This window comes from Haliotis cracherodii, unplaced genomic scaffold, assembly GCF_022045235.1.
Source record: "Haliotis cracherodii isolate W230 unplaced genomic scaffold, xgHalCrac1.p SCAF_2, whole genome shotgun sequence".
In the NCBI taxonomy this organism is placed as follows: Eukaryota; Metazoa; Mollusca; class Gastropoda; order Lepetellida; family Haliotidae; genus Haliotis; species Haliotis cracherodii.
This window is the reverse complement of record NW_027266275.1, coordinates 581,393-609,069: the sequence shown is the minus strand read 5'-3', so window position 1 is coordinate 609,069 and position 27,677 is coordinate 581,393. Positions and strand designations below refer to the sequence as shown.

General features: G+C 45.0%; 3 protein-coding genes across 9 annotated transcripts in view; 2 read left to right on the top strand and 1 right to left on the bottom strand.

Annotated features, from left to right (window-relative positions):
- Positions 1-1,053: 1,053 nt before the first annotated feature.
- Positions 1,054-27,677, top strand: part of LOC139469345 (BAI1-associated protein 3-like) — a 237,175-nt gene continuing 210,551 nt past the window's right edge. For 6 of the 7 annotated variants that reach the window (XR_011653725.1, XM_071251489.1, XM_071251487.1 and 3 more), the window contains exon 1: positions 1,054-1,224. The gene's annotated coding sequence lies outside the window, so the exon portion shown is untranslated. Of the gene's footprint in view, positions 1,225-17,989; positions 18,105-27,677 lie in introns of those variants that run through there. The other variant, XM_071251490.1, reaches the window with a different exon arrangement.
- Positions 18,326-19,423, bottom strand: LOC139469147 (uncharacterized). The gene has a single exon (XM_071251281.1). The coding sequence runs from the start codon at positions 19,421-19,423 to the stop codon at positions 18,326-18,328; it is 1,098 nt and encodes a 365-aa protein (XP_071107382.1).
- On the top strand, positions 23,898-25,340 carry LOC139469145 (uncharacterized protein slr1819-like). Its single transcript, XM_071251279.1, has one exon. It carries the CDS (start codon positions 23,898-23,900, stop codon positions 25,338-25,340), a length of 1,443 nt encoding a protein of 480 aa, XP_071107380.1.

Genomic DNA, 27,677 nt, shown 5'->3' with positions numbered 1-27,677 from the left:
ACTTGTCTGTGTAGTGACTGAGGTGCAAGTGGGGGTTAAAAAGCATGCAAAGCTGACCCTAAGGAAAACAATAGGGTCAACCACTCAACCAGAACATTTGCCCTGGCTGACACAAAGGAGCTGATATGGTAGTGACTGACCCAAGCATAACTAAGTTAAAAGGAGTTGTATCAAATCTTCATTAAAATCCCTAAAACCCATACTGCAAACTAATACTAAATACTAATACTAAATACTAATATTAAATACTAATATTAAATACTAATATCAATAATAAATACTAATACTAAATACTAATATTAAATACTAATACTAAATACTAATATTAATGATAAATACTAATACTAAATAGTAACTACACTATGTATTATATACACTATATACTACTGGTATATTACTGGTTAGTTGACAGTTAAACAAAACCTGTAACTGCCACATGTGTGTGTGTGTGTGTGTGTGTGTGTGTGTGTGTGTGTGTGTGTGTGTGTGTGTACTCTGATGGAAGGTTGATCTGTGTGTGTGTGTTCTGTGATGGAAGGTTGATGTGTGTGGGCGTGTGTGTGTGTGTATATACTGTGATAGACGGTTGGTGTGTGTGTAGACTGTGATGGAAGGTTGATTAGTGTGTGTTCTGTGATGGAAGGTTGATGTGTGTGGGCGTGTGTGTGTATGTATACTGTGATGCACAGTTGGTGTGTGTGTATACTGTGATGGAAGGTTGGTGTGTGTTTGGTACTGTAATGGAAGCTTGTGTGTGTATGCTATGTTGAAGATGATGATCATGATGATCATGATGAATAGGATATGAATATGAATATGAATATAACAATGTTTGGTTTAACATGGAAAGGGAAATATACTGGTATATGCATGTATTCAAAAGCATAATCTATTAAGCGTATTGCATGATCACAACAGATCGGTTGATTACTGTTTGGTCTGTAAATGTTATTGTGCCAACCTTTGACCTCGCCCGGCAACCAATGCCGCTGCCTTATATAAGCTCCCGATGGAGCTGACGCGGAGGCATATCAGTATGGAGCCTCACTCCAGTTATAATAGTCGATCAATACTTCGCGTTTGACAACTGGCCTGCGGACGCTGGTATACCAGCTGCGTAAGGCGGGACAGCGCACTGTGGACCTCATCAGGGTGGACCTCAACAGGGTGTACCTCATCAGGGTGGATCATACATATACCCTAATACGGACCAGCTACAGACAGGTAGGTTCTTTTTACTGTCTAGCTGGTTGTATTGACCAGCTGTTGTGTCTCACAGTGACCTGCATTAAGCTGCTGCAGGGATCGATATGTCGATGTCTATCTAGCCACAGATCGATTAATCACAGAAATATCTCTCTTAAAGTTATTTTCTTCGGTTTTAAATGAATGTCTGTTTCAGGATCCTGTTGTTCTGAGCGTGGGTTTAACTAATTGCTCATGTCAATAAGTGTTGCCTTCGACATGTGCTCTTTGATTATCATGGCGGGAGGGATAATTTGGTTTAGTATTTAAAAGCAGTGTATATGATTCTCGTGTGTAACAGCTTTCCTAAAGGTCATCATAACATGCTGCCATAGTGTTTTTGTCGAGAGTGTCTTCGCATATACATGTCTGTAGTTATCCTGCCTACTGTATATCACATCTCGGAAACATAACAATGGAGAAATATATTCCTACACAGTGTAATATAATGATATTGTATACAACAGGACCGGCTAATATACTACCCAGTGTAACATAATGATAATTTTTATTGTTTGCAACATGAATGGCTATAACACTACACAGCGTATAACATAATGATAGTGTACACAACATGAACGGCTATAACACTACACAGCGTATAACATAATGATAGTGTACACAACATGAACGGCTATAACACTACACAGCGTATAACATAATGATAGTGTACACAACATGAACGGCTATAACACTACACAGCGTATAACATAATGATAGTGTACACAACATGAACGGCTATAACACTACACAGCGTATAACATAATGATAGTGTACACAACATGAACGGCTATAACACTACACAGTGTAACATGTACTCTGTCGTGTCATCTCAGTTCAACAATTATTCCTCGTGCATGTGGGTTGCAGTTAGGCTCATCAATAGTTCCACCATCACTCCCACAGGAAACATTCGTTCATTATGCATGTAGTGCACAACGAACACCTGTATTCATCACGACGTCATCGAAATCCTCGCAACCATGTAGTTGATGTGAACCACAGGTGTTATCTTCGCCACCATGTAGTTGATGTGAACCACAGGTGACATCCTCGGCACCATGTTGTTGATGTGATCCACAGGTGACATTCTCGACACCATGTAGTTGATGTGAACCACAGGTGACATTCTCGACACCATGTAGTTGATGTGAACCACAGGTGACATTCTCGACACCATGTAGTTGATGTGAACCACAGGTGACATTCTCGACACCATGTAGTTGATGTGAACCACAGGTGTTATCTTCGCCACCATGTAGTTGATGTGAACCACAGGTGACATTCTCGACACCATGTAGTTGATGTGAACCACAGGTGACATTCTCGACACCATGTAGTTGATGTGAACCACAGGTGACATTCTCGACACCATGTAGTTGATGTGAACCACAGGTGACATTCTCGACACCATGTAGTTGATGTGAACCACAGGTGACATTCTCGACACCATGTAGTTGATGTGATCCACAGGTGACATTCTCGGCACCATGTAGTTGATGTGAACCACAGGTGACATTCTCGACACCATGTAGTTGATGTGATCCACAGGTGACATTCTCGCCACCATGTAGTTGATGTGAACCACAGGTGACATTCTCGGCACCATGTAGTTGATGTGATCCACAGGTGACATTCTCGGCACCATGTAGTTGATGTGAACCACAGGTGACATCCTCGGCACCATGTAGTGGAGGTGAACCACAGGTGACATCGATATCGTCATCACCGTCAGTCACTGCAGGTCTGCGTCTGTAACGATATCACCATCACAGTCAGTCAGTGCAGGGTGGAATCTATGACGACGTCGTCATCACCGTCAGTCACTGCTGAACTGAATGGCCCAACTACTACTTAGGCGTGTCTGAATTATGTAAATGGACTTATTGTATGTTCTCTCATTAGGACATTTCGGTTAGCCATGTCATGCTAAGTGAGTGAGCTGCTAAAGTTCGGTCAACTGGCTGTTCTCATGGTGTACTGTGCCTCTTTGCATCTCACGGAAGTTTCCTACAACAACCATCTAGGCCGAGAAGACTACTGTTTCCGAACGCTGACTAATTTATTGCCCATTCATTTTGATAAGAGCAACTGACAACGATGTATTTATTGATTTGTGTGCAGGGTTCCGATCAGTGATCCGTTTCAGTACTACCTTTGACGGTGCCATCCTTTGACGTCTGTCGTATCCTGGGAGTAAAGTAGCCATGTGAAACGAAAGACAACAGAAAATAGAAAGTAATCTATGAACAAACTGTAAGTGACCATGATGTCATTATTATTTTTGACGCCAACGATTTCCTAAGGCAGGTTCACACAAGCTCTCCGATAAATTCAATTCCAATACCCCAGTGACAAGAATATTGATTACCAGAAAACCAGGATAATATCCCTTGCTGCCTGCATTGTTGCCTCCACTGCTGCCTCCATTGTTCACATACAGTCTCTGTTCCACTGCTGAACGTCTCCACTTTACGTCGACCTTGAACATGTTGACGACTGTCCGCACATCAATACAAAACAATACATCACTCAGATAAACAGTTTCTAGCTAAAGTATTATGTATTGGAAACCAATTGTATTTGTATTTCAATCCTCACCCAATCTCGTACACTGGAAGAACAATAGTATTGCAGCGCGTAAGATGAACATTGTTGAGGACAAAGATTAACTTGAGGGCTTTCACTCAGTGGGTTGGAGGGGGCATTTACTCCACTGTAGGATTCATTGATACAACATACAGCAGGGAGTCGGTATAGTACTGGATTATAACTATTCGCAATGGTACACGTCATTGTTAAGTGATGCAGTATGTCGGTACAGTTTAGGATTATAACGATTAGCAATAGTACACGTCATAGTTAAGTGGTGCTGCCTATTACTATAGTATAGGATTATAACGATTTGCAATAGTACACGTCATAGTTAAGTGGTGGAGTCGATATACTATAGGATTATATAAGATAGCTACGCGATAATTCGCAAAAAACAATGAAGGACTAAACGTGGTATATTTCACCATAAAACATTGTTCTATCATGACGTCATTTCTTGACATTCGAAAATGTGCTTGCAACTTAATGACGTCATACGACGTTTTTGAGAGGTAAGTGTCCAGTAAGTTGTTCCCCATAGATGTAGCTGGGCCACGCAGTGGCCGAACTATCGATTACAAAAGTGGGAGAGATATGTCAATCGGTTTTGGGAGAAAAGGTACAGGTAATCAACCTGAGAATTGTGCGGAAAATACCAAGATCAACCCACCTGTTCGTTTAATGGACTCGTCCGACATTTCCGATGTCGGATTGTATTCCGGCAGTCATCATTATTAAAATTTGGGTCTGTATTTTTAAAGCTTGTACATTTTATCAACATCCTTGAAGAGGCTATACATAATGTCAAAAAAATTCATACTAGAAATAACTAAACGACTTGTGGTCGTTGTTTATCGTACAATTAAACACTGCAAGGAGAATAAACCACTCGGGGCTGCGCCTCTCATGGTTTGTTCTCCCTGCAGGGTTATCTCTTAAATAATGATTCGTAATGGTACACGTCATAATCCAGTGTTGCAGTTAGTGGGTTTTCTACAGGATATTACGTTTGAAAATGGTATGCTTCATGGTGCCGTGATGCAGTCTAATGACGGGTAGTTTGCCTCACCATGTCATATTGATGAGGACAATGTGTGTAGAAGCTAGTCGTTATCTACCAATTGTGTATAATACAAATGCTGTCATAACGCGCCATGTAGTTACCTACAACTGTCATTCGTCATTTGACAATATTAGCCACAATTACACAATTGTCGGCTCGCCAAGGACACAGCCCTTCTGATTCTATTGGAAGAGCAATAAAACTCCCATCTGCCCCGCGCTTCATTTACAGATTCTATAGGTCTCACCACTGCAACGTCCTCGTTCTCGGAGACGTCTTCACATTGCATTGATGGACACGTTCTAGGTGGCCGTCACGAAGAAGGTCTCACGACGCCTGAGGTATGTCTGTTGTGTCGAAGGTCTCACAACGCCTGTGGAATGTCTGTTGTGACGAGGGTCTCAAGACGCTTGTGAGATGTGTGTTTTGTCGAGGGTCTCATGACGCCTGTGAGATGTGTGTTTTGTCGAGGGTCTCCCGACGCCTGTGAGATGTGTGTTTTGTCGAGGGTCTCACGACGCCTGTGAGATGTGTGTTTTGTCGAGGGTCTCCCGACGCCTGTGAGATGTGTGTTTTGTCGAGGGTCTCACGACGCCTGTGAGATGTGTGTTTTGTCGAGGGTCTCACGACGCCTGTGGTATGTCTGTCGTGTCAAGGGTCTCACGACGTCTGTGATATGTCGGTTATGTCTTTGGTTTGGTTTGTTGGTTTACGCCGCGCTAAGCAAAATTCTAGCTATATGACGGCGGTCTGTAAATATACGAGTCTGGACCAGACAATCCAGTGATTGATATCATAAGCATCGATCCACGCAATTGGGATTGGTGACATGCGTCTGTTGTGTCGAAGGTCTCAAGACGACAGTGGTATGTCTGTTGTGTCGAATGTCTCACGACGCCTGTTGTATGTCTATTGTGTCGAAAATCTCGGCAGGTTCATTTCATGTAGTGTACCAGCCACACCATCTAGGCAGGTCAGTGTCATGTAGTGTACCAGACACGCTTTCAAGGCAGGTCCATGTCATATTGAGTGCCGCGCCCACCATCTAGGGGGGTACATGTCATGTAGTGTTCTAGGCACACCATCTAGGCAGATCCATGACATGAAGTGTACAAGGCACACCATCTAGGCAGGTCCATGTCATGTAGTGTACCAGGCACACCATCTAGGCAGATCCATGACATGAAGTGTACCAGGCACACCATCTAGACATGTCCATGTCATGAAGTGTACAAGGCACACCATCTAGGCAGGTCCATGTCATGTAGTGTACCAGGCACACCATCTAGGCATGTCAATGACATGAAGTGTACAAGGCACACCATCTAGGCATGTCCGTGTCATGTAGTGTACTGGGCACACCCTCTAGGCATGTCAATGACATGAAGTGTACAAGGCACACTATCTAGGCAGGTCCATGTCATGTAGTGTACCAGGCACACCATCTAGGCAGGTCCATGTCATGTAGTGTACTGGGCAGGTCCATGTCATGTAGTGTACCAGGCACACCATCTAAGCAGGTCCATGTCATGTAGTGTACCAGACACACCATCTAGGCAGGTCCATGTCATGTAGAGTGCCGCGCACACCATCTAGGCAGGTCCATGTCATGTAGTGTAGCAGACACATCACCTAGGCAGGTCCATGTTATGTAGTGTACTGGGCAGGTCCATGTCATGTAGTGTACCAGGCACACCATCTAGTCAGGTCCATGTCACGTAGTGTACCAGGCACATCAACTAGACAGGTCCCTGTCATGTAGAGTGCCGCGCACACCATCTAGGCAGGTCCATGTCATGTAGAGTGCCGCGCACACCATCTAGGCAGGTCCATGTCATGTAGTGTAGCAGACCCATCAACTAGGCAGGTCCATGTTATGTAGTGTACTGGGCAGGTCCATTTCATGTAGTGTACCAGGCACATCAACTAGGCAGGTCCATGTCATGTAGAGTGCCGCGCACACCATCTAGGCAGGTCCATGTCATGCAGTGTAGCAGACACACTATCTAGACAGGTCCATGTCATGTAGTGTGCGGCGCACACCATCTAGGCAGGTCCATGTCATGCAGTGTACTGGGCAGGTACATGTCATGTAGAGTGCTGCGCACACCATCTGCTGTTACACCTGATATGTTGTTGAATGTGTGGCGTGACGGGCGCTGCTCTGTAATGAGTTAGACACTCCTCCATAAAGCCTTTCATGATGTAAAGTTGGCGTTAATGATATTAGCCGTCAAACTACCATATTTAAGGGCTGCTAACTCTATATCAGATATCTGCCGGTTTTTTTCTGTGTGGACGTGGGCCGCCTGCTGCTCTTGATAAGGTTTGTTTGTTTCTTATTTTCCCCAGAAGACGACAATATTTGAGCTATATCTCAATGACAGCGAGCCTGTCCACCTGACCCGATCCAATTTAATCTCCCTATGAATCTATTCTAATCCGGAATCCCCGCGGGTTAAAGGTGGGTGTGACATCTGTCACTCCAGATGTGTGCATGTGTGACATCTGTCACTCCAGATGTGTGCATGTGTGACATCTACCGTTCTAGATGTGTGCATGTGTGACATCTGCCGTTCTAGATGAGTGCATGTGTGACATCTGCCGTTCTAGATGTGTGCATGTGTGACATCTGCCGCTCCAGATGTGTGCATGTGTGACATCTGCCGTTCTAGATGTGTGCATGTGTGACATCTGCCGTTCTAGATGTGTGCATGTGTGACATCTGCCGCTCCAGATGTGTGCATGTGTGACATCTGCCGTTCTAGATGTGTGCATGTGTGACATCTGCCGTTCTAGAAGTGTGCATGTGTGACATCTACCGTTCTAGATGAGTGCATATGTGACATCTGCCATTCTAGATGAGTGCATGTGTTCTATGCCGCTCTAGATGTGTGCATGTGTGACATCTGCCGTTCTAGATGTGTGCATGTGTGACATCTGCCGTTCTAGATGTGTGCATGTGTGACATCTGCCGTTCTAGATGTGTGTATATGTGACATCTGCCGTTCTAGATGTGTGCATGTGTGACATCTGCCGCTCCAGATGTGTGCATGTGTGACATCTGCCGTTCTAGATGTGTGCATGTGTGACATCTGCCGTTCTAGATGTGTGCATGTGTGACATCTGCCGTTCTAGATGTGTGCATGTGTGACATCTGCCGTTCTAGATGTGTGCATGTGTGACATCTGCCGTTCTAGATGTGTGCATGTGTGACATCTGCCGTTCTAGATGTGTGCATGTGTGACATCTGCCGTTCTAGATGTGTGCATGTGTGACATCTGCCGTTCTAGATGTGTGCATGTGTGACATCTGCAGTTCTAGATGTGTGCATGTGTGACATCTGCCGTTCTAGATGTATGCATATGTGACATCTGCCGTTCTAGATGTGTGCATGTGTGACATATGCCGTTCTAGATGTGTACATATGTGACATATGCAGTTCTAGATGGGTGCATGTGTAACATATGCCGCTCTAGATGTGTGCATGTGTAACACATGCAGTTCTAGATGTGTGCATGTGTGACATATGCCGCTCTAGATGTGTGCATGTGTAACACATGCAGTTCTAGATGTGTGCATGTGTGACATCTGCTGCTCTAGATGTGTGCATGTGTAACACATGCAGTTCTAGATGTGTGCATGTGTGACATATGCCGCTCTACATGTGTGCATATGTGACATATGCCGTTCTAGATGGGTGCATGTGTGACATCTGCCGCTCTAGACGTGTGCATATGTAACACATGCAGTTCTAGATGTGTGCATGTGTAACACATGCAGTTCTAGATGTGTGCATGTGTGACATATGCCGTTTTAGATGTGTGCATGTGTAACATATGCCGCTCTAGATGTGTGCATGTGTAACACATGCAGTTCTAGATGTGTGCATGTGTGACATCTGCTGCTCTAGATGTGTGCATGTGTAACACATGCAGTTCTAGATGTGTGCATATGTGACATATGCCGTTCTAGATGGGTGCATGTGTAACATATGCCGCTCTAGATGTGTGCATGTGTAACACATGCAGTTCTAGATGTGTGCATGTGTGACATATGCCGCTCTACATGTGTGCATATGTGACATATGCCGTTCTAGATGGGTGCATGTGTAACATATGCCGCTCTAGATGTGTGCATGTGTAACACATGCAGTTCTAGATGTGTGCATGTGTGACATATGCCGCTCTACATGTGTGCATATGTGACATATGCCGTTCTAGATGGGTGCATGTGTGACATCTGCCGCTCTAGATGTGTGCATGTGTAACACATGCAGTTCTAGATGGGTGCATGTGTGACATCTGCCGCTCTAGATGGGTGCATGTGTAACACATGCAGTTCTAGATGTGTGCATGTGTGACACATGCAGTTCTACATGTGTGCATGTGTGACATCTGCCGTTCTACATGTGTGCATGTGTAACACATGCAGTTCTAGATGTGTGCATGTGTGATATCTGCCGTTCTAGATGTGTGCATGTGTGACATCTGCCATTCTAGATGTGTGCATGTGTGACATCTACCGTTCTAGATGTGTGCATGTGTGACATCTGCCGTTCTACATGTGTGCATGTGTAACACATGCAGTTCTAGATGTGTGCATGTGTGACATCTGCCGTTCTAGATGTGTGCATGTGTGACATCTGCCGTTCTAGATGTGTGCATGTGTGACATCTGCCGTTCTACATGTGTGCATGTGTAACACATGCAGTTCTAGATGTGTGCATATGTGACACATGCAGTTCTAGATGTGTGCATGTGTGACACATGCAGTTCTAGATGTGTGCATGTGTGATATCTGCCGTTCTAGATGTGTGCATGTGTGACAGCGGCTACTCAAGATGTTTGTATGTGTCATAAAAAAAATCTTATTGATCCACGTGTATGTATGTTATACTAAAATAAAGTTGAGAGTGTGGTGTATCTAAGCATGTGTTCAGGTGACAGTGTGGTGTATCTAAGCATGTGTTCAGTTGACAGTGTGGTGTATCTAAGCATGTGTTCAGTTGACAGAGTGGTGTATCTAAACATGTGTTCAGTTGACAGTGTGGTGTATCCAAGCATGTGTTCAGTTGACAGAGTGGCGTATCTAAGCATGTGTTCAGTTGACAGTCTGGTGTATCTAAGCATGTGTTCAGTTGACAGAGTGGTGTATCTAAGCGTGTGTTCAGTTGACAGAGGGGCGTATCTAAGCGTGTGTTCAGTTGACAGAGTGGCGTATCTAAGCATGTTTCAACTGAAGCTACTATTGAGTCAGCATTGATTGAGACACACATGGGTCTGATTAACTAACAAAGCCTTACAGTGCAAAACACAACTTCCGACAAGGTGCTAAATAGTAGTCTTGTGTTGCGCTCACATTGTTTAACTCTGTGTTATTTCATAAACATCACATTGTTGCAACCTGTGTTATAAGATCAACATCCCATATTTGCATTCTGTCTGTGTGATGAATACACTTTGCAGTCAAGTATCTGATATTACGACCACATGTGGGCTGGTGGTGTCCCACTGAGATTACACGATAGGCCTGCCTCACTGATGCATTCGGGAATCATCACAGTTGACACATTCAACATCCACATACGTACACAGGACACACATCTGTCGACTCGCATCATCTACGTATATCTACACAGAACACACCTCTGTCGACTCGCATCATCTACGCATATCTACACAGGACACACATCTGTCGACTCGCATCATCTACGCATATCTACACAGGACACACCTCTGTCGACTCGCATCATCTACACATATCTACACAGGACACACCTCTGTCGACTCGCATCATCTACGTATATCTACACAGGGCACATCTCTGTCGACTTGCATCATCTACGCATATCTACACAGGACACACATTTGTCGACTCGCATCATCTACACATATCTACACAGGACACACCTCTGTCGACTCGCATCATCTACACATACCTACACAGAACACACATTTGTCGACTCGCATCATATACGCATACCTACACAGGACACACCTCTGTCGACTCACATCATCTACGCATATCTACACAGAACACACCTCTGTCGACTCGCATCATCTATGCATACCTACACAGGACACACATCTGTCGACTCGCATCATCTACGCATATCTACACAGAACACACCTCTGTCTACTCGCATCATCTACGTATACCTACACAGGACACACATATGTCGACTCGCATCATCTACACATATCTACACAGAACACACCTCTGTCGACTCGCATCATCTACGCATACCTACACAGGACACACCTCTGTCGACTTGCATCTACTATGCATATCTACACAGAACACACCTCTGTCGACTCGCATCATCTACGCATACCTACACAGGACACACCTCTGTCGACTTGCATCTACTATGCATATCTACACAGAACACACCTCTGTCGACTCGCATCATCTACGCATACCTACACAGGACACACCTCTGTCGACTCGCATCATCTACGTATATCTACACAGGACACACCTCTGTCGACTCGCATCATCTACGCATATCTACACAGGACACACCTCTGTCGACTCGCATTATCTACGTATATCTACACAGGACACACCTCTGTCGACTCGCATCATCTACGTATACCTACACAGGATACACCTCTTTCGACTCACATCACCTGTATATCTGTATTCAGGACACATTTCTGTCGCCAAATATTTACACGTGCAGAGCTACCAGGTTGGTGTTAATTCGAGGATCCACAACCTCTGTCCAATGAAAAAATAACTCCATTATTTAGAGCATATTGACAATATCTGTCCTCGGACTTCAATTATTCAGTTATAACATTCTCCAGAGAGTAATTTAGCAATAATGAAAATAAGTCATCAGTTGTCTGCCCAAGCATGCTCTTGTGAGAGTGCGTCTCGCAGTTTAACGGAGTTAATTCCGAATGAGGTGATATACCGGATTTCATGCCGAATGAGGCGGTATAACAGTATTTCATGCCCAATGAGGAGGTAAAACGGAGTTACTGCCGAATAGGGCGGTATAACGGAGTTCATTCCGAATAGGTTGGTATAACGGAGTTCATACCAAGTGGGATAGTATATCGGAGTTTAAGCCGAATGAGGCGGTATAGCAGTATTTCATGCCCAGTGAGGAGGTAAAACGGAGTTCCTGCCGAATAGGGCGGTATAAAGGAGTTCATTCCGAATAGGTTGGTATAACAGAGTTCATACCAAATGGGATAGTATATCGGAGTTTAAGCCGAATGGGGCGGTATAACAGTATTTCATGCCGAATGGGGCGGTAAAACGGAGTTCCTGCCGAATAGGGCGGTATAGCGGAGTTCATGCCGAAAGGGGTGGTATAACGCAGTTCATGCTGAATGCTACAGTATAACGGAGTTTATGTCGAATGGGGCGATATAACGGAGTTCATACAGAATGGGGCAGTATAACGGAGTTCATACCGAATGGGGCTTTTCATGCTGATTGGGGTGGTATAACTGATTCCATGCCGAATAGGATGATATAACGGGTCTCATGCCGAACGGGTTAATATATGACGGAGTTCATGCCGAATGGGGAGGTAAAGCGGAGTTCTTGGTGGTTTAGTAGGGTTGGTTCAAAATGTGGCGTTACAAACGAGTTCATTGCAAGGTTTTCACTGATGGAGCAGACATCATCACCATCATATATCGTATGGAGAGTCAGCACTGAGTGAAGGTTAATGGTGGTACATCTGTCAGCACCAAGTGAAGGTTAATGATGGTATATCCCTCAGCACCAAGTGAAGGTTAATGATGGTACATCTGTCAGCACCGAGTGAAGGTTAATGATGGTGCATCTGTCAGCATCAAGTGAAGGTTAATGATGGTGCATCTGTCAGCACCGAGTGAAGGTTAATGATGGTACATCTGTCAGCACCGAGTGAAGGTTAATGATGGTGCATCTGTCAGCACCGAGTGAAGGTTAATGATGGTGCATCTGTCAGCACCGAGTGAAGGTTAATGATGGTGCATCTATTGCCAGTCAGCACCGAGTGAAGGTTAATGATGGTACATCTGTCAGCACCGAGTGAAGGTTAATGATGGTGCATCTATAGCCAATCAGCACCGAGGGAAGGTTAATGATGGTGCATCTATTGCCAGTCAGCACCGAGTGGGGGTTAATGATGGTACATCTATTGCCAGTCAGCACCGAGGGAAGGTTAATGATGGTACATCTATTGCCAGTCAGCACCGAGGGAAGGTTAATGATGGTACATCTATTGCCAGTCAGCACCGAGGGAAGGTTAATGATGGTACATCTATTACCAGTCAGCACCAAGTGGGGGTTAATGATGGTACATCTGTCAGCACCAAGTGGGGGTTAATGATGGTACATCTGTCAGCACCAAGTGCAGGTTAATGATGGTACATCTGTCAGCACCAAGTGCAGGTTAATGATGGTACATCTGTCAGCACTGAGTGAAGGTTAGTGATGGTACATCTGTCAGCACCAAGTGAAGGTTAATGATGGTACATCTGTCAGCACTGACTGAAGGTTAATGATGGTACATCTGTCAGCACTGACTGAAGGTTAATGATGGTACATCTATTGCCAGTCAGCACCAAGTGCAGGTTAATGATGGTACATCTGTCAGCACCGAGTGTAGGTTAATGATGGTACATCTGTCAGCACCAAGTGTAGGTTAATGATGGTACATCTGTCAGCACTGACTGAAGGTTAATGATGGTACATCTGTCAGCACCGAGTGTAGGTTAATGATGGTACATCTGTCAGCACTGAGTGAAGGTTAATGATGGTACATCTATAGCCAATCAGCACTGATTGTTAAGTAATAGCTTTATGGATTTAGCCTCTGCCCCAGTTAGTGTTGGTATGCTCGATCGTGCTAACTAGCGAGTAACATTCGGATAATCGTTAACGTTCAGCATTCAGCCCTATAAATGTTATTGATGAGTTATGTATGTCTGTCCCCTACATTGTCAGCTACATTGGTTTATGCTAACAGTAATAACAGCCTTAATAACGTCTACCTAATGGACGTAGCTATAACCAGTACAATGTTGTATGCTGCAAATATTTCTACCTGTTAAAGTTTCACAAAACATGCTTGACGTGTAAATAGCTCGAACGTTCATCCATGTTTGCTGTAGTTTCTGTTGGCTCTGAATATGAGCACCTCCTACATACCTTCACCACTGGGGTTTAGCCGAACACTGACGGTTCTAGGAGAGGGGCAGTGCTCATACGGGCATACCTTACTTACTTACTTACTTACTTACTTACTTACTTACTTACTTACTTACTTACTTACTTACTTACTTACTTACTTACTTACTTACTTACTTACTTACTTACTTACTTACTTACTTACTTACTTACTTACTTACTTACTTACTTACTTACTTACTTACTTACTTTGGAGATTTAACGTGCGCTTTCCGACTAATGCGTATTTCGCACACGGGCATACCACTCCAAATATAATTATACATACAGCACAAACCATGCACTTATCAACACATCTCATAATCTTAGACTCTCCGTGTTCAAGTAAACTTTGGAGCTATTTTAATGTATATGTAATGTATAATGAATGAATGGGTTATGTACACAAGTATGGGTTATGTACACAAGTGTGGGTTATGTACACAAGAGCTAGTACCGTACACAAGTGTGGGTTCTGTACACAAGTGTGGGTTATGTACACAAGTGTGGGTTATGTACACATGTGTGGGTTCTGTACACAAGTGTGGGTTATGTACACAAGTGTGGGTTATGTACACAAGTGTGGGCTATGTACACAAGTGTGGGTTATGTACACAAGTGTGGGTTATGTACACAAGTGTGGGTTATGTACACATGTGTGGGTTCTGTACACAAGTGTGGGTTATGTACACAAGTGTGGGCTATGTACACAAGTGTGGGTTATGTACACACGTGTTGGTTATTTACACAAGAGCTAGTACCGTACACACGTGTGGGTTATGTACACAAGAGCTAGTACTGTACATAAGTGTTGGCTATGTACACAAGTGTGGGCTATGTACACAAGTGTGGGTTATGTACACAAGTGTGGGTTATGTACACAAGTGTGGGTTATGTACACAAGTGTGGGTTATGTACACACGTGTGGGTTATGTACACATGTGTGGGTTCTGTACACAAGTGTGGGTTATGTACACAAGTGTGGGTTATGTACACAAGTGTGGGTTATGTACACATGTGTGGGTTCTGTACACAAGTGTGGGTTATGTACACAAGTGTGGGTTATGTACACATGTGTGGGTTCTGTACACAAGTGTGGGTTTATGTACACAAGTGTGGGTTATGTACACAAGTGTGGGCTATGTACACAAGTGTGGGTTATGTACACAAGTGTGGGTTATGTACACAAGTGTGGGTTATGTACACATGTGTGGGTTCTGTACACAAGTGTGGGTTATGTACACAAGTGTGGGTTATGTACACAAGTGTGGGTTATGTACACACGTGTTGGTTATTTACACAAGAGCTAGTACCGTACACACGTGTGGGTTATGTACACAAGAGCTAGTACTGTACATAAGTGTTGGCTATGTACACAAGTGTGGGCTATGTACACAAGTGTGGGTTATGTACACAAGTGTGGGTTATGTACACATGTGTGGGTTATGTACACATGTGTGGGTTCTGTACACATGTGTGGGTTATGTACACATGTGTGGGTTCTGTACACAAGTATGGGTTATGTACACACGTGTGGGTTATGTACACATGTGTGGGTTATGTACACAAGTGTGGGTTATGTACACATGTGTGGGTTATGTACACATGTGTGGGTTCTGTACACATGTGTGGGTTATGTACACATGTGTGGGTTATGTACACACGTGTGGGTTATGTACACACGTGTGGGTTATGTACACATGTGTGGGTTATGTACACATGTGTGGGTTCTGTACACAAGTGTGGGTTATGTACACAAGTGTGGGTTATGTACACACGTGTGGGTTATGTACACATGTGTGGGTTCTGTACACAAGTGTGGGCTATGTACACACGTGTGGGTTATGTACACAAGTGTGGGTTATGTACACAAGTGTGGGCTATGTACACAAGTGTGGGTTATGTACACAAGTGTGGGTTATGTACACAAGTGTGGGTTATGTACACAAGTGTGGGTTATGTACACACGTGTGGGTTATGTACACACGTGTGGGTTATGTACACAAGTGTGGGTTATGTACACAAGTGTGGGTTATGTACACAAGTGTGGGTTATATACACACGTGTGGGTTATGTACACAAGTGTGGGTTATGTACACAAGTGTGGGTTATGTACACAAGTGTGGGTTATGTACACAAGTGTGGGTTATGTACACAAGTGTGGGTTATGTACACAAGTATGGGTTATGTACACAAGTGTGGGTTCTGTACACAAGTGTGGGTTATGTACACAAGTGTGGATTATGTACACAAGAGCTAGTGTTGTACACAAGTGTGGGTTATGTACACAAGTGTGGGCTATGTACACAAGTATGGGTTATGTACACAAGTGTGGGTTATGTACACAAGTATGGGTTATGTACACAAGTGTGGGTTCTGTACACAAGAGCTAGTGTTGTACACAAGTGTGGGTTATGTACACAAGTGTGGGTTATGTACACAAGTGTGGGTTATGTACACAAGTGTGGGTTATGTACACAAGTGTGGGTTATGTACACAAGTATGGGTTATGTACACAAGTGTGGGTTCTGTACACAAGTGTGGGTTATGTACACAAGAGTGGATTATGTACACAAGAGCTAGTGTTGTACACAAGTGTGGGTTATGTACACAAGTGTGGGCTATGTACACAAGTATGGGTTATGTACACAAGTGTGGGTTATGTACACAAGTGTGGGCTATGTACACAAGAGCTAGTGTTGTACACAAGTGTGGGTTATGTACACAAGTGTGGGTTATGTACACATGTGTGGGTTATGTACACATGTGTGGGTTATGTACACAAGTGTGGGCTATGTACACAAGTATGGGTTATGTACACAAGTGTGGGTTATGTACACAAGTGTGGGTTATGTACACAAGTGTGGGTTATGTACACACGTGTGGGTTATGTACACACGTGTGGGCTATGTACACAAGAGCTAGTGTTGTACAAAAGTGTGGGTTATGTTAGATACACAAGGGCTGATTGTGTGTACACTAGAGTTGGTTGTGTTTTCTAGAGTTGGTTGCGTGTACACTAGGGCTGGTTGTGTTTACTAGAGTTGATTGTGTGTACACTAGGGTTGGTTGTGTTTACTAGGGTTGGTCGTGTATACTAGGGTTGGTTGCGTGTATACTAGGGCTGGCTGTGTACACTAGAGTTGGTTGTATACACTAGGGTTGGTTGTGTACACTAGGGTTGGTTGTGTACACTAGGGTTGGTTGTGTACACTAGAGCTAGCACTGTACTCAAGTGTGGGTTATGTTAGATACACAAGGGCTGATTGTGTGTACACTAGAGTTGGTTGTGTACACTAGGGTTGGTTGTGTACACTAGGGTTGGTTGTGTTTGACATTGATTGATCAAACGTTTGGTTTTCATATATCACTGAGTATCATTACTGACACTTTGTATACAGTTTGAGATGATAGTACGAAAAGACTGGATCGCATATAAGCGATCTCAAGGCATGGATGTTTACAAGTTGTAACAAGGCAGAGCTCACTAAATCTCTTGATCCTGGGACCAAGGCGATATACATCATCTCTGCACACACGGCACCTTCTAACAGTAACGTTACCGTACACTAGACTTGCTCACATTGAGATAGTCATCATCACTGCTGATGAATATTCTGTGATACAGTTCGTTCAACCAAGTCGATCTTATGAGCTGATATTTCCCTTTGGGGGATGGGCCACTGAGGCCAATAACCATGGTAACGGGCGTTGCGGCATGATTGTGTTATGCAATAGAATGATGATATGTAATCACGTGTTTAGCATTTGTTATTAGTGAGCCTTTGTTGGAATAACGCGAGCTGTTGGACTGTTCAGACACATCGCAGGCGCGGAGCCCACACTTCCTGGATCCTCAAATCGATTACAACACAGGGGATATGCTTGGTTTTGTTCCTTGTTAGTATTGATGGTAGTCGCGTCGAACTACTTTTGGACAGACCCAATTTTAACTATTGGACGATTGTTAAATGGATGTGAACCCTGGAAGCTGGGATGTAATGTAGTTTGCGGTGGAAACGTAAGTGAACAACATGCTGTAAACATTTTAATGAAGAGGGACGTGGAGACGGGATGTAAAGACGGGACGTGAAGACGGGAGTGACGGGGGACTGGAGAGGGGCGTGAAGACGGGACGTGAAGACGGGACGTGAAGACGGGAGTGACGGGGGACTGAAGAGGGGCGTGACGGGGGATGTGGGGGGGGGGGGGGGGGTTGAAGACGGGACGTGAAGACGGGAGTTACGGGGGACTAAAGAAGGGAGGGACGGTGGATGTGGAGGGGATAGTGAAGACGGGACGTGGAGACGGGGGGTGAAGACGGGAGTGACAGGGGATTGAAGAGGGGCGTGAAGGTGGATGTGTAGGGGGGTTGAAGACGGGAATGAAGGGGGACTGAAGAGGGGCGTGACGGGGGATGTAGAGGGGGGGTGAGTGAAGACGGGACGTGAAGACGGGAGTATCTGGGGATGTGGAGGGGGGAGTGAAGACGGGACGTGAAGACGGGAGTGACGGGGGACTGAAGAGGGGCGTGACCGGGGATGTGAAGTGGGGGGGGGTGAAGACGGGAATGAAGGGGGACTGAAGAGGGGCGTGAAGAGGGGCGTGACGGGGGGAGTGAGGACGGGACGTGAAGAAGGGACGTGAAGACGGGACGTGAAGACGGAAGTGACGGGGGACTGAAGAGGGGCGTGAGGGGGGATGTGGAGGGGATAGTGAAGACGGGACGTGAAGACGGGAGTGACGGGGGACTGAAGAGGGGCGTGACGGGGGATGTGAAGGGGGGGGGGTGAAGACGGGAATGAAGGGGGACTGAAGAGGGGCGTGACGGTGGATGTGCAGGGGGGAGCGAAGACGTGACGTGAAGACGGTAGTGACGGGGGACTGAAGAGGGGCGTGACGGGGGATGTGGAGGGGGGAGTGAAGACGTGACGTGAAGACGGTAGTGACGGGGGACTGAAGAGGGGCGTGACGGGGGATGTGCAGGGGGGAGCGAAGACGTGACGTGAAAACGTTAGTGACGGGGGACTGAAGAGGGGCGTGACGGGGGACGTGAAGACGGGGGTGACGGGGGACTGAAGAGGGGCGTGACGGGGGACGTGAAGACGGGGGTGACGGGGGACTGAAGAGGGGCGTGACGGGGATGTGGAGGGGGGGGAGGAAGACGGGAATGAAGGGGGACTGAAGAGGGGCGTGACGGGGGATGTGGAGGGGGGGGGGGGTGAAGACGGGAATGAAGGGGGACTGAAGAGGTGCGTGACGGAGGTGTGAATGGGAGATTAAAACATGCTCATCTTTACTGAATTTACCACACCCCTGTTGTGGTTTAAGCTCGGACATGCACCGCTCGGTTTTGTCAGTTCTACCACGGACTTGTATAACTGTATATAGGTCCGTGGGTCTACTCAGTTACTCTCGCCCCTCCCTAAATACTGTGCGACGTCCCCAACTCATTACAGCGTGTCTTTTGTGTTATTACAGTGTGTCTATTGTGTTATTACAGTGTCTTTTGTGTTATAATTCATTGTCTATTGTGTTATAATCCATTGTTTCTTTCGTGTTATTATCCACTGTCTATTGTGCTATAATCCATTCTTTCTATTGTGTTATTATTCATTGTGTCTATTGTGTTATAATTCATTGTGTCTATTGTGTTATAATCCATTTTGTCTATTGTGTTATAATTCATTGTGTCTATTGTGTTATAATCCACTGTGTCTATTGTGTTATAATACATTGTGTCTATTGTGTTAGAATGTTAGAGTGGCCTGTATGTCGCTGAAACGCTGATACTGTGATTGGCATAAGCTCCACATGATCGACATAACTAAATTAGCTCTTGTCTGAAGCCTCTCGTGTTGTGTACACGACAGGACAGTAGGGTTTGTTTAAGTGGATATGGAAATACGAGAACAACTCAGAGTCGCTCTGACATCCGCGCCATTAGTCATGTTTGGCCCGGCCGTATGTAGACGCTCTGGTGTATTCGCCTGGGATCAGTTTGTCGCGCATGTTCATTGCCCGCTCCCTGCCTTAGAATATTTTTTAGTTTCGGCTCAAAGAATCAGTCTGTCAATTGAGGACGTAAACTGGCATTTGTCGACAGCGTGATGTAGAGTGTTTGACCTCACCCACCAACCCCCACCCTTCCCCACCATATATCTTGACATTTGAAAGATTGCGATTCATCTGTAACTGGGGCGGTCGGGTAGCCTAGTGGTTAAAGCGTTCGCTCGTCACGCCGAAGACCCGGGTTCGATTCCCGACATGGGTACAATGTGTGAAGCCCATTTTTGGTGTCCCCTGTCGTGATATTGCTGGAATATTGCTAAAAACGGCGTAAAACCATACTCACTCACTCACTCATCTGTAACTGTTTCGTACTTGAGCACAGAATTATTTTGTCCGATCTTTGTGTGTGTTATAATTGGTTGGATACATGGTGTGAGGGTCTTCTATGCGTTGTGGTGGACCTTGTGAAGGTGTAGAGTTACCAACGGCTGTTGTCTGTCTTCCTCACTCCGTCCCACCATCAATGTGACGACGGCAGTGACGACATGTAGCGTCATCTGCGGCAGCAGCTGAACAGCATAATTATTTTTGTTTGTACTTAACCCATGGTGGTTTAAATACAAGTGGTACACGAGATGTTTGTTGTGGCCAAGCTGGGCGGAGTGGCCGCTGTCAGAGACGTCGTGGGTATCTAAGTGACGATATTTCCGCTTTCTCAAACACGGGCTTTTGATGCGGAAATCCGTTGAACTTTAGGAATTTGTTGCCAGGGCAACAGAAGACTATCAGCCTATAGAAGCATTCTTTGGCAGTGAAGTCAGGCATCGGAACAACTTCTGCTTTGAAAGGTTTAAACCAGATCTCCCACACCACAATTACTTGAATCATGCACATTGAGTGAGTATGGTTTTACGCCGCTTAAGCAATATTTCCGCAATATCACGGAGGGGAACACCAGAAATGGGCTTCACATTGTTGTACTCATATGGAGAATCGAACCCGGGTCTTCGGCGCGACGAGCAAACTCTTTAAACACTAGGCTACCCCGCCGCCCCTGAATTACGGAGAGAGAATCGAAGATAAGCAATACACCAACTTGAGCCCGCGTGTGTCGCGGAGTTCACTGTCACAATCACGTGTTCACTGTCACGGTCACGTGTTCATTGTCACATTCACGTGTCACCCCCAGGGTCATGGTTTTGCGTGTTTTAGGTGTTATGTGCAATATGCATGGAACTCCATCACATCGAGTATGCATAGAAACTATCTCCTGTCAGGCCAGACGGTAATTACGAATGGCCACCATTTACTGTCTATTGCTGACAGATAGGACGGAGACCCCTGTGTCACGGAGACGGCCGAATTCTTCCTTCGGGGGAAGTTAGAAGACCTTTATGAGCATCTTTATCGCTGCAATTAACACCAGTTCGCCCCCGCCGCGGCTGCTTGCACAATAGGACGACGGAAACCCTGCAGCTCATGTGTCGACGATCAAATATATTTCTTCTCTATTCAAGATAGGATATTTAGACAGATGATTTCTGCTCCCCCGATTCCACCGTTCAGTCAACCACCTCACCTGGCATAATGGGGTCTCGCAGAACGCTTCAGCTAAATCCTTCCTGAGGACACGTGCGGGATGTCTCGGGATTCTGAAGAATAAAGTCTTTGTTGGATCTTGACCTAAATGCGCTATAAGAGAACGTTCAATTGAAATGCTGTCTCAAAAAACGCACACGGGTGTATTTGCACTTCTGTCCATGACAAATATGATAATGCAACGCTAGATTCATGTAGAATAACGGACACACGAAGCAACGTGACGCGAGATTCATGTAGAATAACGGACACACGAAGCAACGTGACGCGAGATTCATGTAGAATAACGGACACACGAAGCAACGTGACGCGAGATTCATGTAGAATAACGGACACACGAAGCAACGTGACGCGAGATTCATGTAGAATAACGGACACACTACACGAAGCAACGTGACGCGGGATTCATGTAGAATAACGGACACACGAAGCAATGTGATGATAACGCCATGTTGGAAACAACAACTCAAGTGGGGTTTCTATGAAGTAGTCAGCTCTCCTCCTTCCCTGCAAATTATGAAGCTACAAATTAATACTAAAATATCTTCTTTGGAATCTGTACGTATCAGATCCATTCTTTTCGAAAAGAAATGTTTACGAGACCATTGTGCCTTTGAGAGAGTAAAGTTAATGAGAGTTTAGAGGGTAAGGCTAATGATAATATTGTGTCGTTGAATATTATAATAATGTAACCGATTTAGTGCGTGGAGGTAAACAAAGGTCCAAGAAATCTGGTTTTTAAGAACGTTTTATTCCTGGTTTATTATAACATACACAGAAACCATAAATCATTCATTAAATACAGCCTCATACAATATACTTGAGGCTTCAAAACAGTTCATTACATAAATTAGGTGAAATAGGAATCACAGAGTATAGACAGACAGACAGACAGACAGACAGACAGACAGATTTATTTCGTATGTGTGGCCATGAGGCCAACAGTACAATGACATTTTGTTGTAAAGAAAATTCGTCGTGGAGCACCACTTGTGTACTGATTAGATTGTAGCTAAATATGGTGCACAGTTTTTATATTCAATGTATTATCCTTCTTTCAAATATTTTATAAACACAAACTGCAAGTCTGAGAAGAATATGGCTATTTTTGCTGTTCATTAACTGTGCAGATTTTCTTTGGGATGGATACGTATAATAATAGTTAGGCAGGTATTTGATTCTTATATCTTCATATACTGGACATATCAATAAAACATGGTATTCATCTTCTTGGTAATATAGAAAAGACACATCGATGTTAAAGCATCATTAGCTTTGGAGTGTCTGTATAATTGTATATTGAGATTATGTATACTACACCTGAACTTCGTTAAACATCTGCGTAAAGATAAAGATTGAATAGTTGTTAAGTACATTTCTGGTATTATTTCCATCTGAATAGGCATGTAACGATTTTGAACATATTATATCGTCTGACCAGCCTTGACAATACATATCTTTACATCGTTGTTTAAACATTGTTAAGAACATTATTTTATTTCCAACATCCTGGTATATCCACGCGTATGCAAATCCATGCGAAAAAAGAATTTCTCTAACAGCTGAAGCCAAGTTTATATCCCCAAAGTCATCAAGGCGCTTAAGCATGTAATAGCATCGTCTAGAGTGTCATGTATCTGGTTGTCTGAGCAAACGTATCCAGTATGAGATAACCCTACATTGATAGTGTATATGTATCTGATGCCTTCCGCATTCTGCTAAAATTGCCTTATTTGGTGACCGGTAGGCTACGCCAGGAACAAACTTACAAAATTTTGTATGAATTTTCTCAGTACTGTGGCGATATAAGGTTCCCCAAAGTTCCGAGCCGTCCGTCAGTATTGGCCATATTTTACCATCAAATATCCTAAACAGCGATTTAACAGGTATATTTCTAAATTTACTAATAAACTTCTTCGGCTTTATCTGCTTGCCTTGAAAGTAATTTACATGCTTTTGTAAACAGATTTCGACATGAAATTGTTAAGCCAAGATATTTGTAGTATGATACTACTTCTAGTCTTTCTGGACCGAAGAACCATTTCTCATGTTTAGATATCTCCCCCCCTTCCTTGAAAACAACTTTGGTTTTGTTAGTGTTTACAGATACTCCCCACTTAGCACAATATTTATAAAGAACATCTATCTTTTTCTGTAAATTTAGAACACTATCTGCAAATATTACAACATCATCGTCTTTACTATGACACTGGCCTCGACCACATTCCTATCTGGACTGCCCCGTGCTACTGTTACTCTCGCCAGATTGCCCTGTGCTACTGTTACCCTCGCCAAACTGCCCCGTGCTACTGTTACCCTCGCCAGATTGCCCCCTGCTACTGTTACCCTCGCCAGTTTGTCCCGTGCTACTGTTACCCTCGCCAGACTACCCCGTGCTACTGTAACCCTCGCCAGACTACCCCGTGCTACTGTAACCCTCGCCAGACTACCCCATGTTACTGTTACCCTCGCCAGATTGACCCGTGCTACTGTTACCCTCGCCAGATTGCCCCGTGTTACTGTTACCCTCGCCAGACTACCCCGTGCTACTGTAACCCTCGCCAGACTACCCCGTGCTACTGTAACCCTCGCCAGACTACCCCATGTTACTGTTACCCTCGCCAGATTGACCCGTGCTACTGTTACCCTCGCCAGATTGCCCCGTGTTACTGTTACCCTCGCCAGTTTGTCCCGTACTACTGTTACCCTCGCCAGACTGCCCCGTGCTACTGTTACCCTCGCCAGATTGCCCCGTGCTACTGTTACCCTCGCCAGATTGCCCCGTGTTACTGTTACCCTCGCCAGTTTGTCCCGTGATACTGTTACCCTCGCCAGATTGCCCCGTGTTACTGTTACCCTCGCCAGATTGCCCCGTGCTACTGTTACCCTCGCCAGACTACCCCGTGCTACTGTTACCCTCGCCAGACTGCCCCGTGCTACTGTTACCCTCGCCAAACTGCCCCGTGCTACTGTTACCCTCGCCAGATTGCCCCCTGCTACTGTTACCCTCGCCAGACTGCCCCGTGTCACTGTTACCCTCGCCAGTTTGTCCCGTACTACTGTTACCCTCGCCAGATTGCCCCGTGCTACTGTTACCCTCGCCAGACTGACCCGTGCTACTGTTACCCTCGCCAGTTTGTCCCGTGCTACTGTTACCCTCGCCAAACTGCCCCGTGCTACTGTTACCCTCGCCAGATTGACCCGTGCTACTGTTACCCTCGCCAGATTGACCCGTGCTACTGTTACCCTCGCCAGATTGTCCCCTGCTACTGTTACCCTCGCCAGATTGTCCCCTGCTACTGTTACCCTCGCCAGATTGACCCGTGCTACTGTTACCCTCGCCAGATTGACCCGTGCTACTGTTACCCTCGCCAGATTGTCCCCTGCTACTGTTACCCTCGCCAGACTACCCCGTGCTACTGTTACCCTCGCCAGATTGCCCCCTGCTACTATTACCCTCGCCAGATTGACCCGTGCTACTGCTACCCTCGACAAACTGCCCCGTGCTACTGCTACCCTCGCCAGATTGCCCCGTGCTACTATTACCCTCGCCAGATTGCCCCCTGCTACTGCTACCCTCGCCAGACTACCCTGTGCTACTGCTACCCTCGCCAGATTGCCCCCTGCTACTATTACCCTCGCCTGACTGCCCTGTGCTACTGTTACCCTCGCCAGATTGCCCCGAGCTACTGTTACCCTCGCCAAACTGCCCCGTGCTACTGTTACCCTCGCATACCTTGTGCATTTTTTCGTTTGTTCATTAGGATACGCCGCAGCGAGGATATTCGTGAACAATCATGCAGTCACGCTCTCTGACATTTCTCAATGTAAACTGAAACGCTGAGACCAAGAATAAAGGTTTTAAATGATCAGAAAGAACGCTTATGTAAGTTTTCGTGCTAGGGAATTCCCAGGGGTTTCCCCAGGAATGTGGAAGTAGTTCGTCAGTGTTTACGTCATTTTAAGAACACAGTCTCGTGAAAAACGTATGAACGTCAAATTGTGTCGTTCATACACTTATGAACGTCAATTTCGCGGTCATCTGACCGACCTCTCGTCCAATGGAAAAGCCGTATATCGTGCAAACTTCAAATTAAAAAATATAAGTGTATGAACGACACAATTTGACGGTATAATTCAATAATACAAACTAATATCTTTATAACAGTAAAATGTTATAATACAAACCAATATAACACAATCATGCAAAGTAATATGTACATAACAGCTACAAATAATTTGTATAATTTGACATTATAATGCAATAATATGAATATGGCAGTATAACACAAAAATACAAACTAATATACCCAATAACAAAAGTTCCTGTGACACCAATATTATAGTGTATTTTTCAAGCAAGTAAAGTTTGGTATTCAATATTGTAGTACATGTATGGAATCAAGTCACAAAAAAACAACTGCTACAGAAAAGCATGCATTCCATGCAAAAGTTGACTTTTATGCAAGCCTCATGCATTTCACTACCCAAGAATTGGTATACAAACATGTGCGTTAACGGGATTCCATATGCATTGTTTAGCATCGTGCTGACAACAACCACTCAGAAAAACAATAAAATTACGCAATCATTCAACATTACGAAATGCCACGCTTGTGCGAGCCATTGGTATGCTTGAAGCAGGATCGAGTCAACGTGATGTTGCAAGACATTTAACGTCCACAGAAATCACCATTTGGTGTTTATGGCAACGTTGGCAACAGACGAATGAAGTCAGAGACCATCCCCGGAGTGGTAGGCCACGCGTAACCAATAATCGACAAGACAACTGGATTTGAACAACACACCTACGAAATCGATTCCAGCCAGCAACAGTGACTGCAAGGAGCATCCCTGGTCTTCGACGAATATCTTCACAAATCGTATGTCGTCACCTCAGATGTGCAGAGACTGTCGACAGAAGACCCGCCAGACGTCCCATTTTGACAGGAAACCACCGTCAAGCACGTCGTTCTATTCACTGACGAGTCTCGTTTTCACCTCAGCCACAACGATGGACGGATTCGAGTGTACCGACGTCGAGGTGAACGTTACGTCAATCATTGTGTCATGGAAGAAGATCGGTTCGGGGGCGGCAGCGTTATGGTATGGGGTTGGATTACAGCAAGACAGAGGACCCGTTTGATAGTGGTTGAGGAAAATCTCAATGGACAGCGCTACCGCGACGAGATCATCGGCCCTGTTGTTTTACCGTTTTTTGTGTCGTCATGGCCCGGGCATTACCTTTCAACATGACAACGCATTTTCTGAAGTCAGTATGGCAAATTAAACCATTTGAACTCTTACAGGAATCTTTTATCTGCTGCAAATCGCAATTGTTTCAGATTTGGTAAAAAACATAACTTTGCATTAAATTTTATTCAATGTCACAGGAACTTTTGTTGTTCAGTATACAATGTATATGCCACAATAATAGTTATGGTATGTGAATGTATATTGCGGGAAGGGCCATGATTGATGGAATAGTTATGATGTGTGGGTGGGTGTCCTAAATGTCTCACTGTCTTAGGTAGGTCAGAGACAAGGGTTATTCCAAAAGTATATACTAGTCCACTGGTTGTGTCAGTCCACTGGTTGTGTCAGTCCACAGGTTGTGTCCGTCCTGAGGTTGTGTATCATTCCAGTAGTTGCGTGTCAGTCACCAGGTTGTGTGTCAGTCCACTGGTTGTGTCAGTCCACAGGTTACGGGTCAGTCCACTGGTTAGGTGTCAGTCAATTGGTTGTGTGGCAGTCCACAATTTGTGTCCGGCCACAGGTTGTGTGTCAGTCCACTGGTTGTGTCAGTCCACTGGTTGTGTGTCAGTCCACTGGTTGTGTGTCAGTCCAGTGGTTGTGTGTCAGTCCACTGGTTGTTTGTCATTCCACAGGTTGTGGCAGTCCACAGGTTGTGTCAGTCCGCTGGTTGTGTGTAAGTCCACAGGTTGTGTCAGTCCGCTGGTTATGTGTAAGTCCACAGATTGTG

What these genes read in the sequence shown, in the direction of transcription:
- LOC139469147 (XM_071251281.1), bottom strand. Translation starts at nt 19,423, where the DNA reads ATGTCCGAGCTTAAACCACAACAGGGGTGTGGTAAATTCAGTAAAGAT.
- LOC139469145 (XM_071251279.1), top strand. Translation starts at nt 23,898, where the DNA reads ATGACACTGGCCTCGACCACATTCCTATCTGGACTGCCCCGTGCTACT.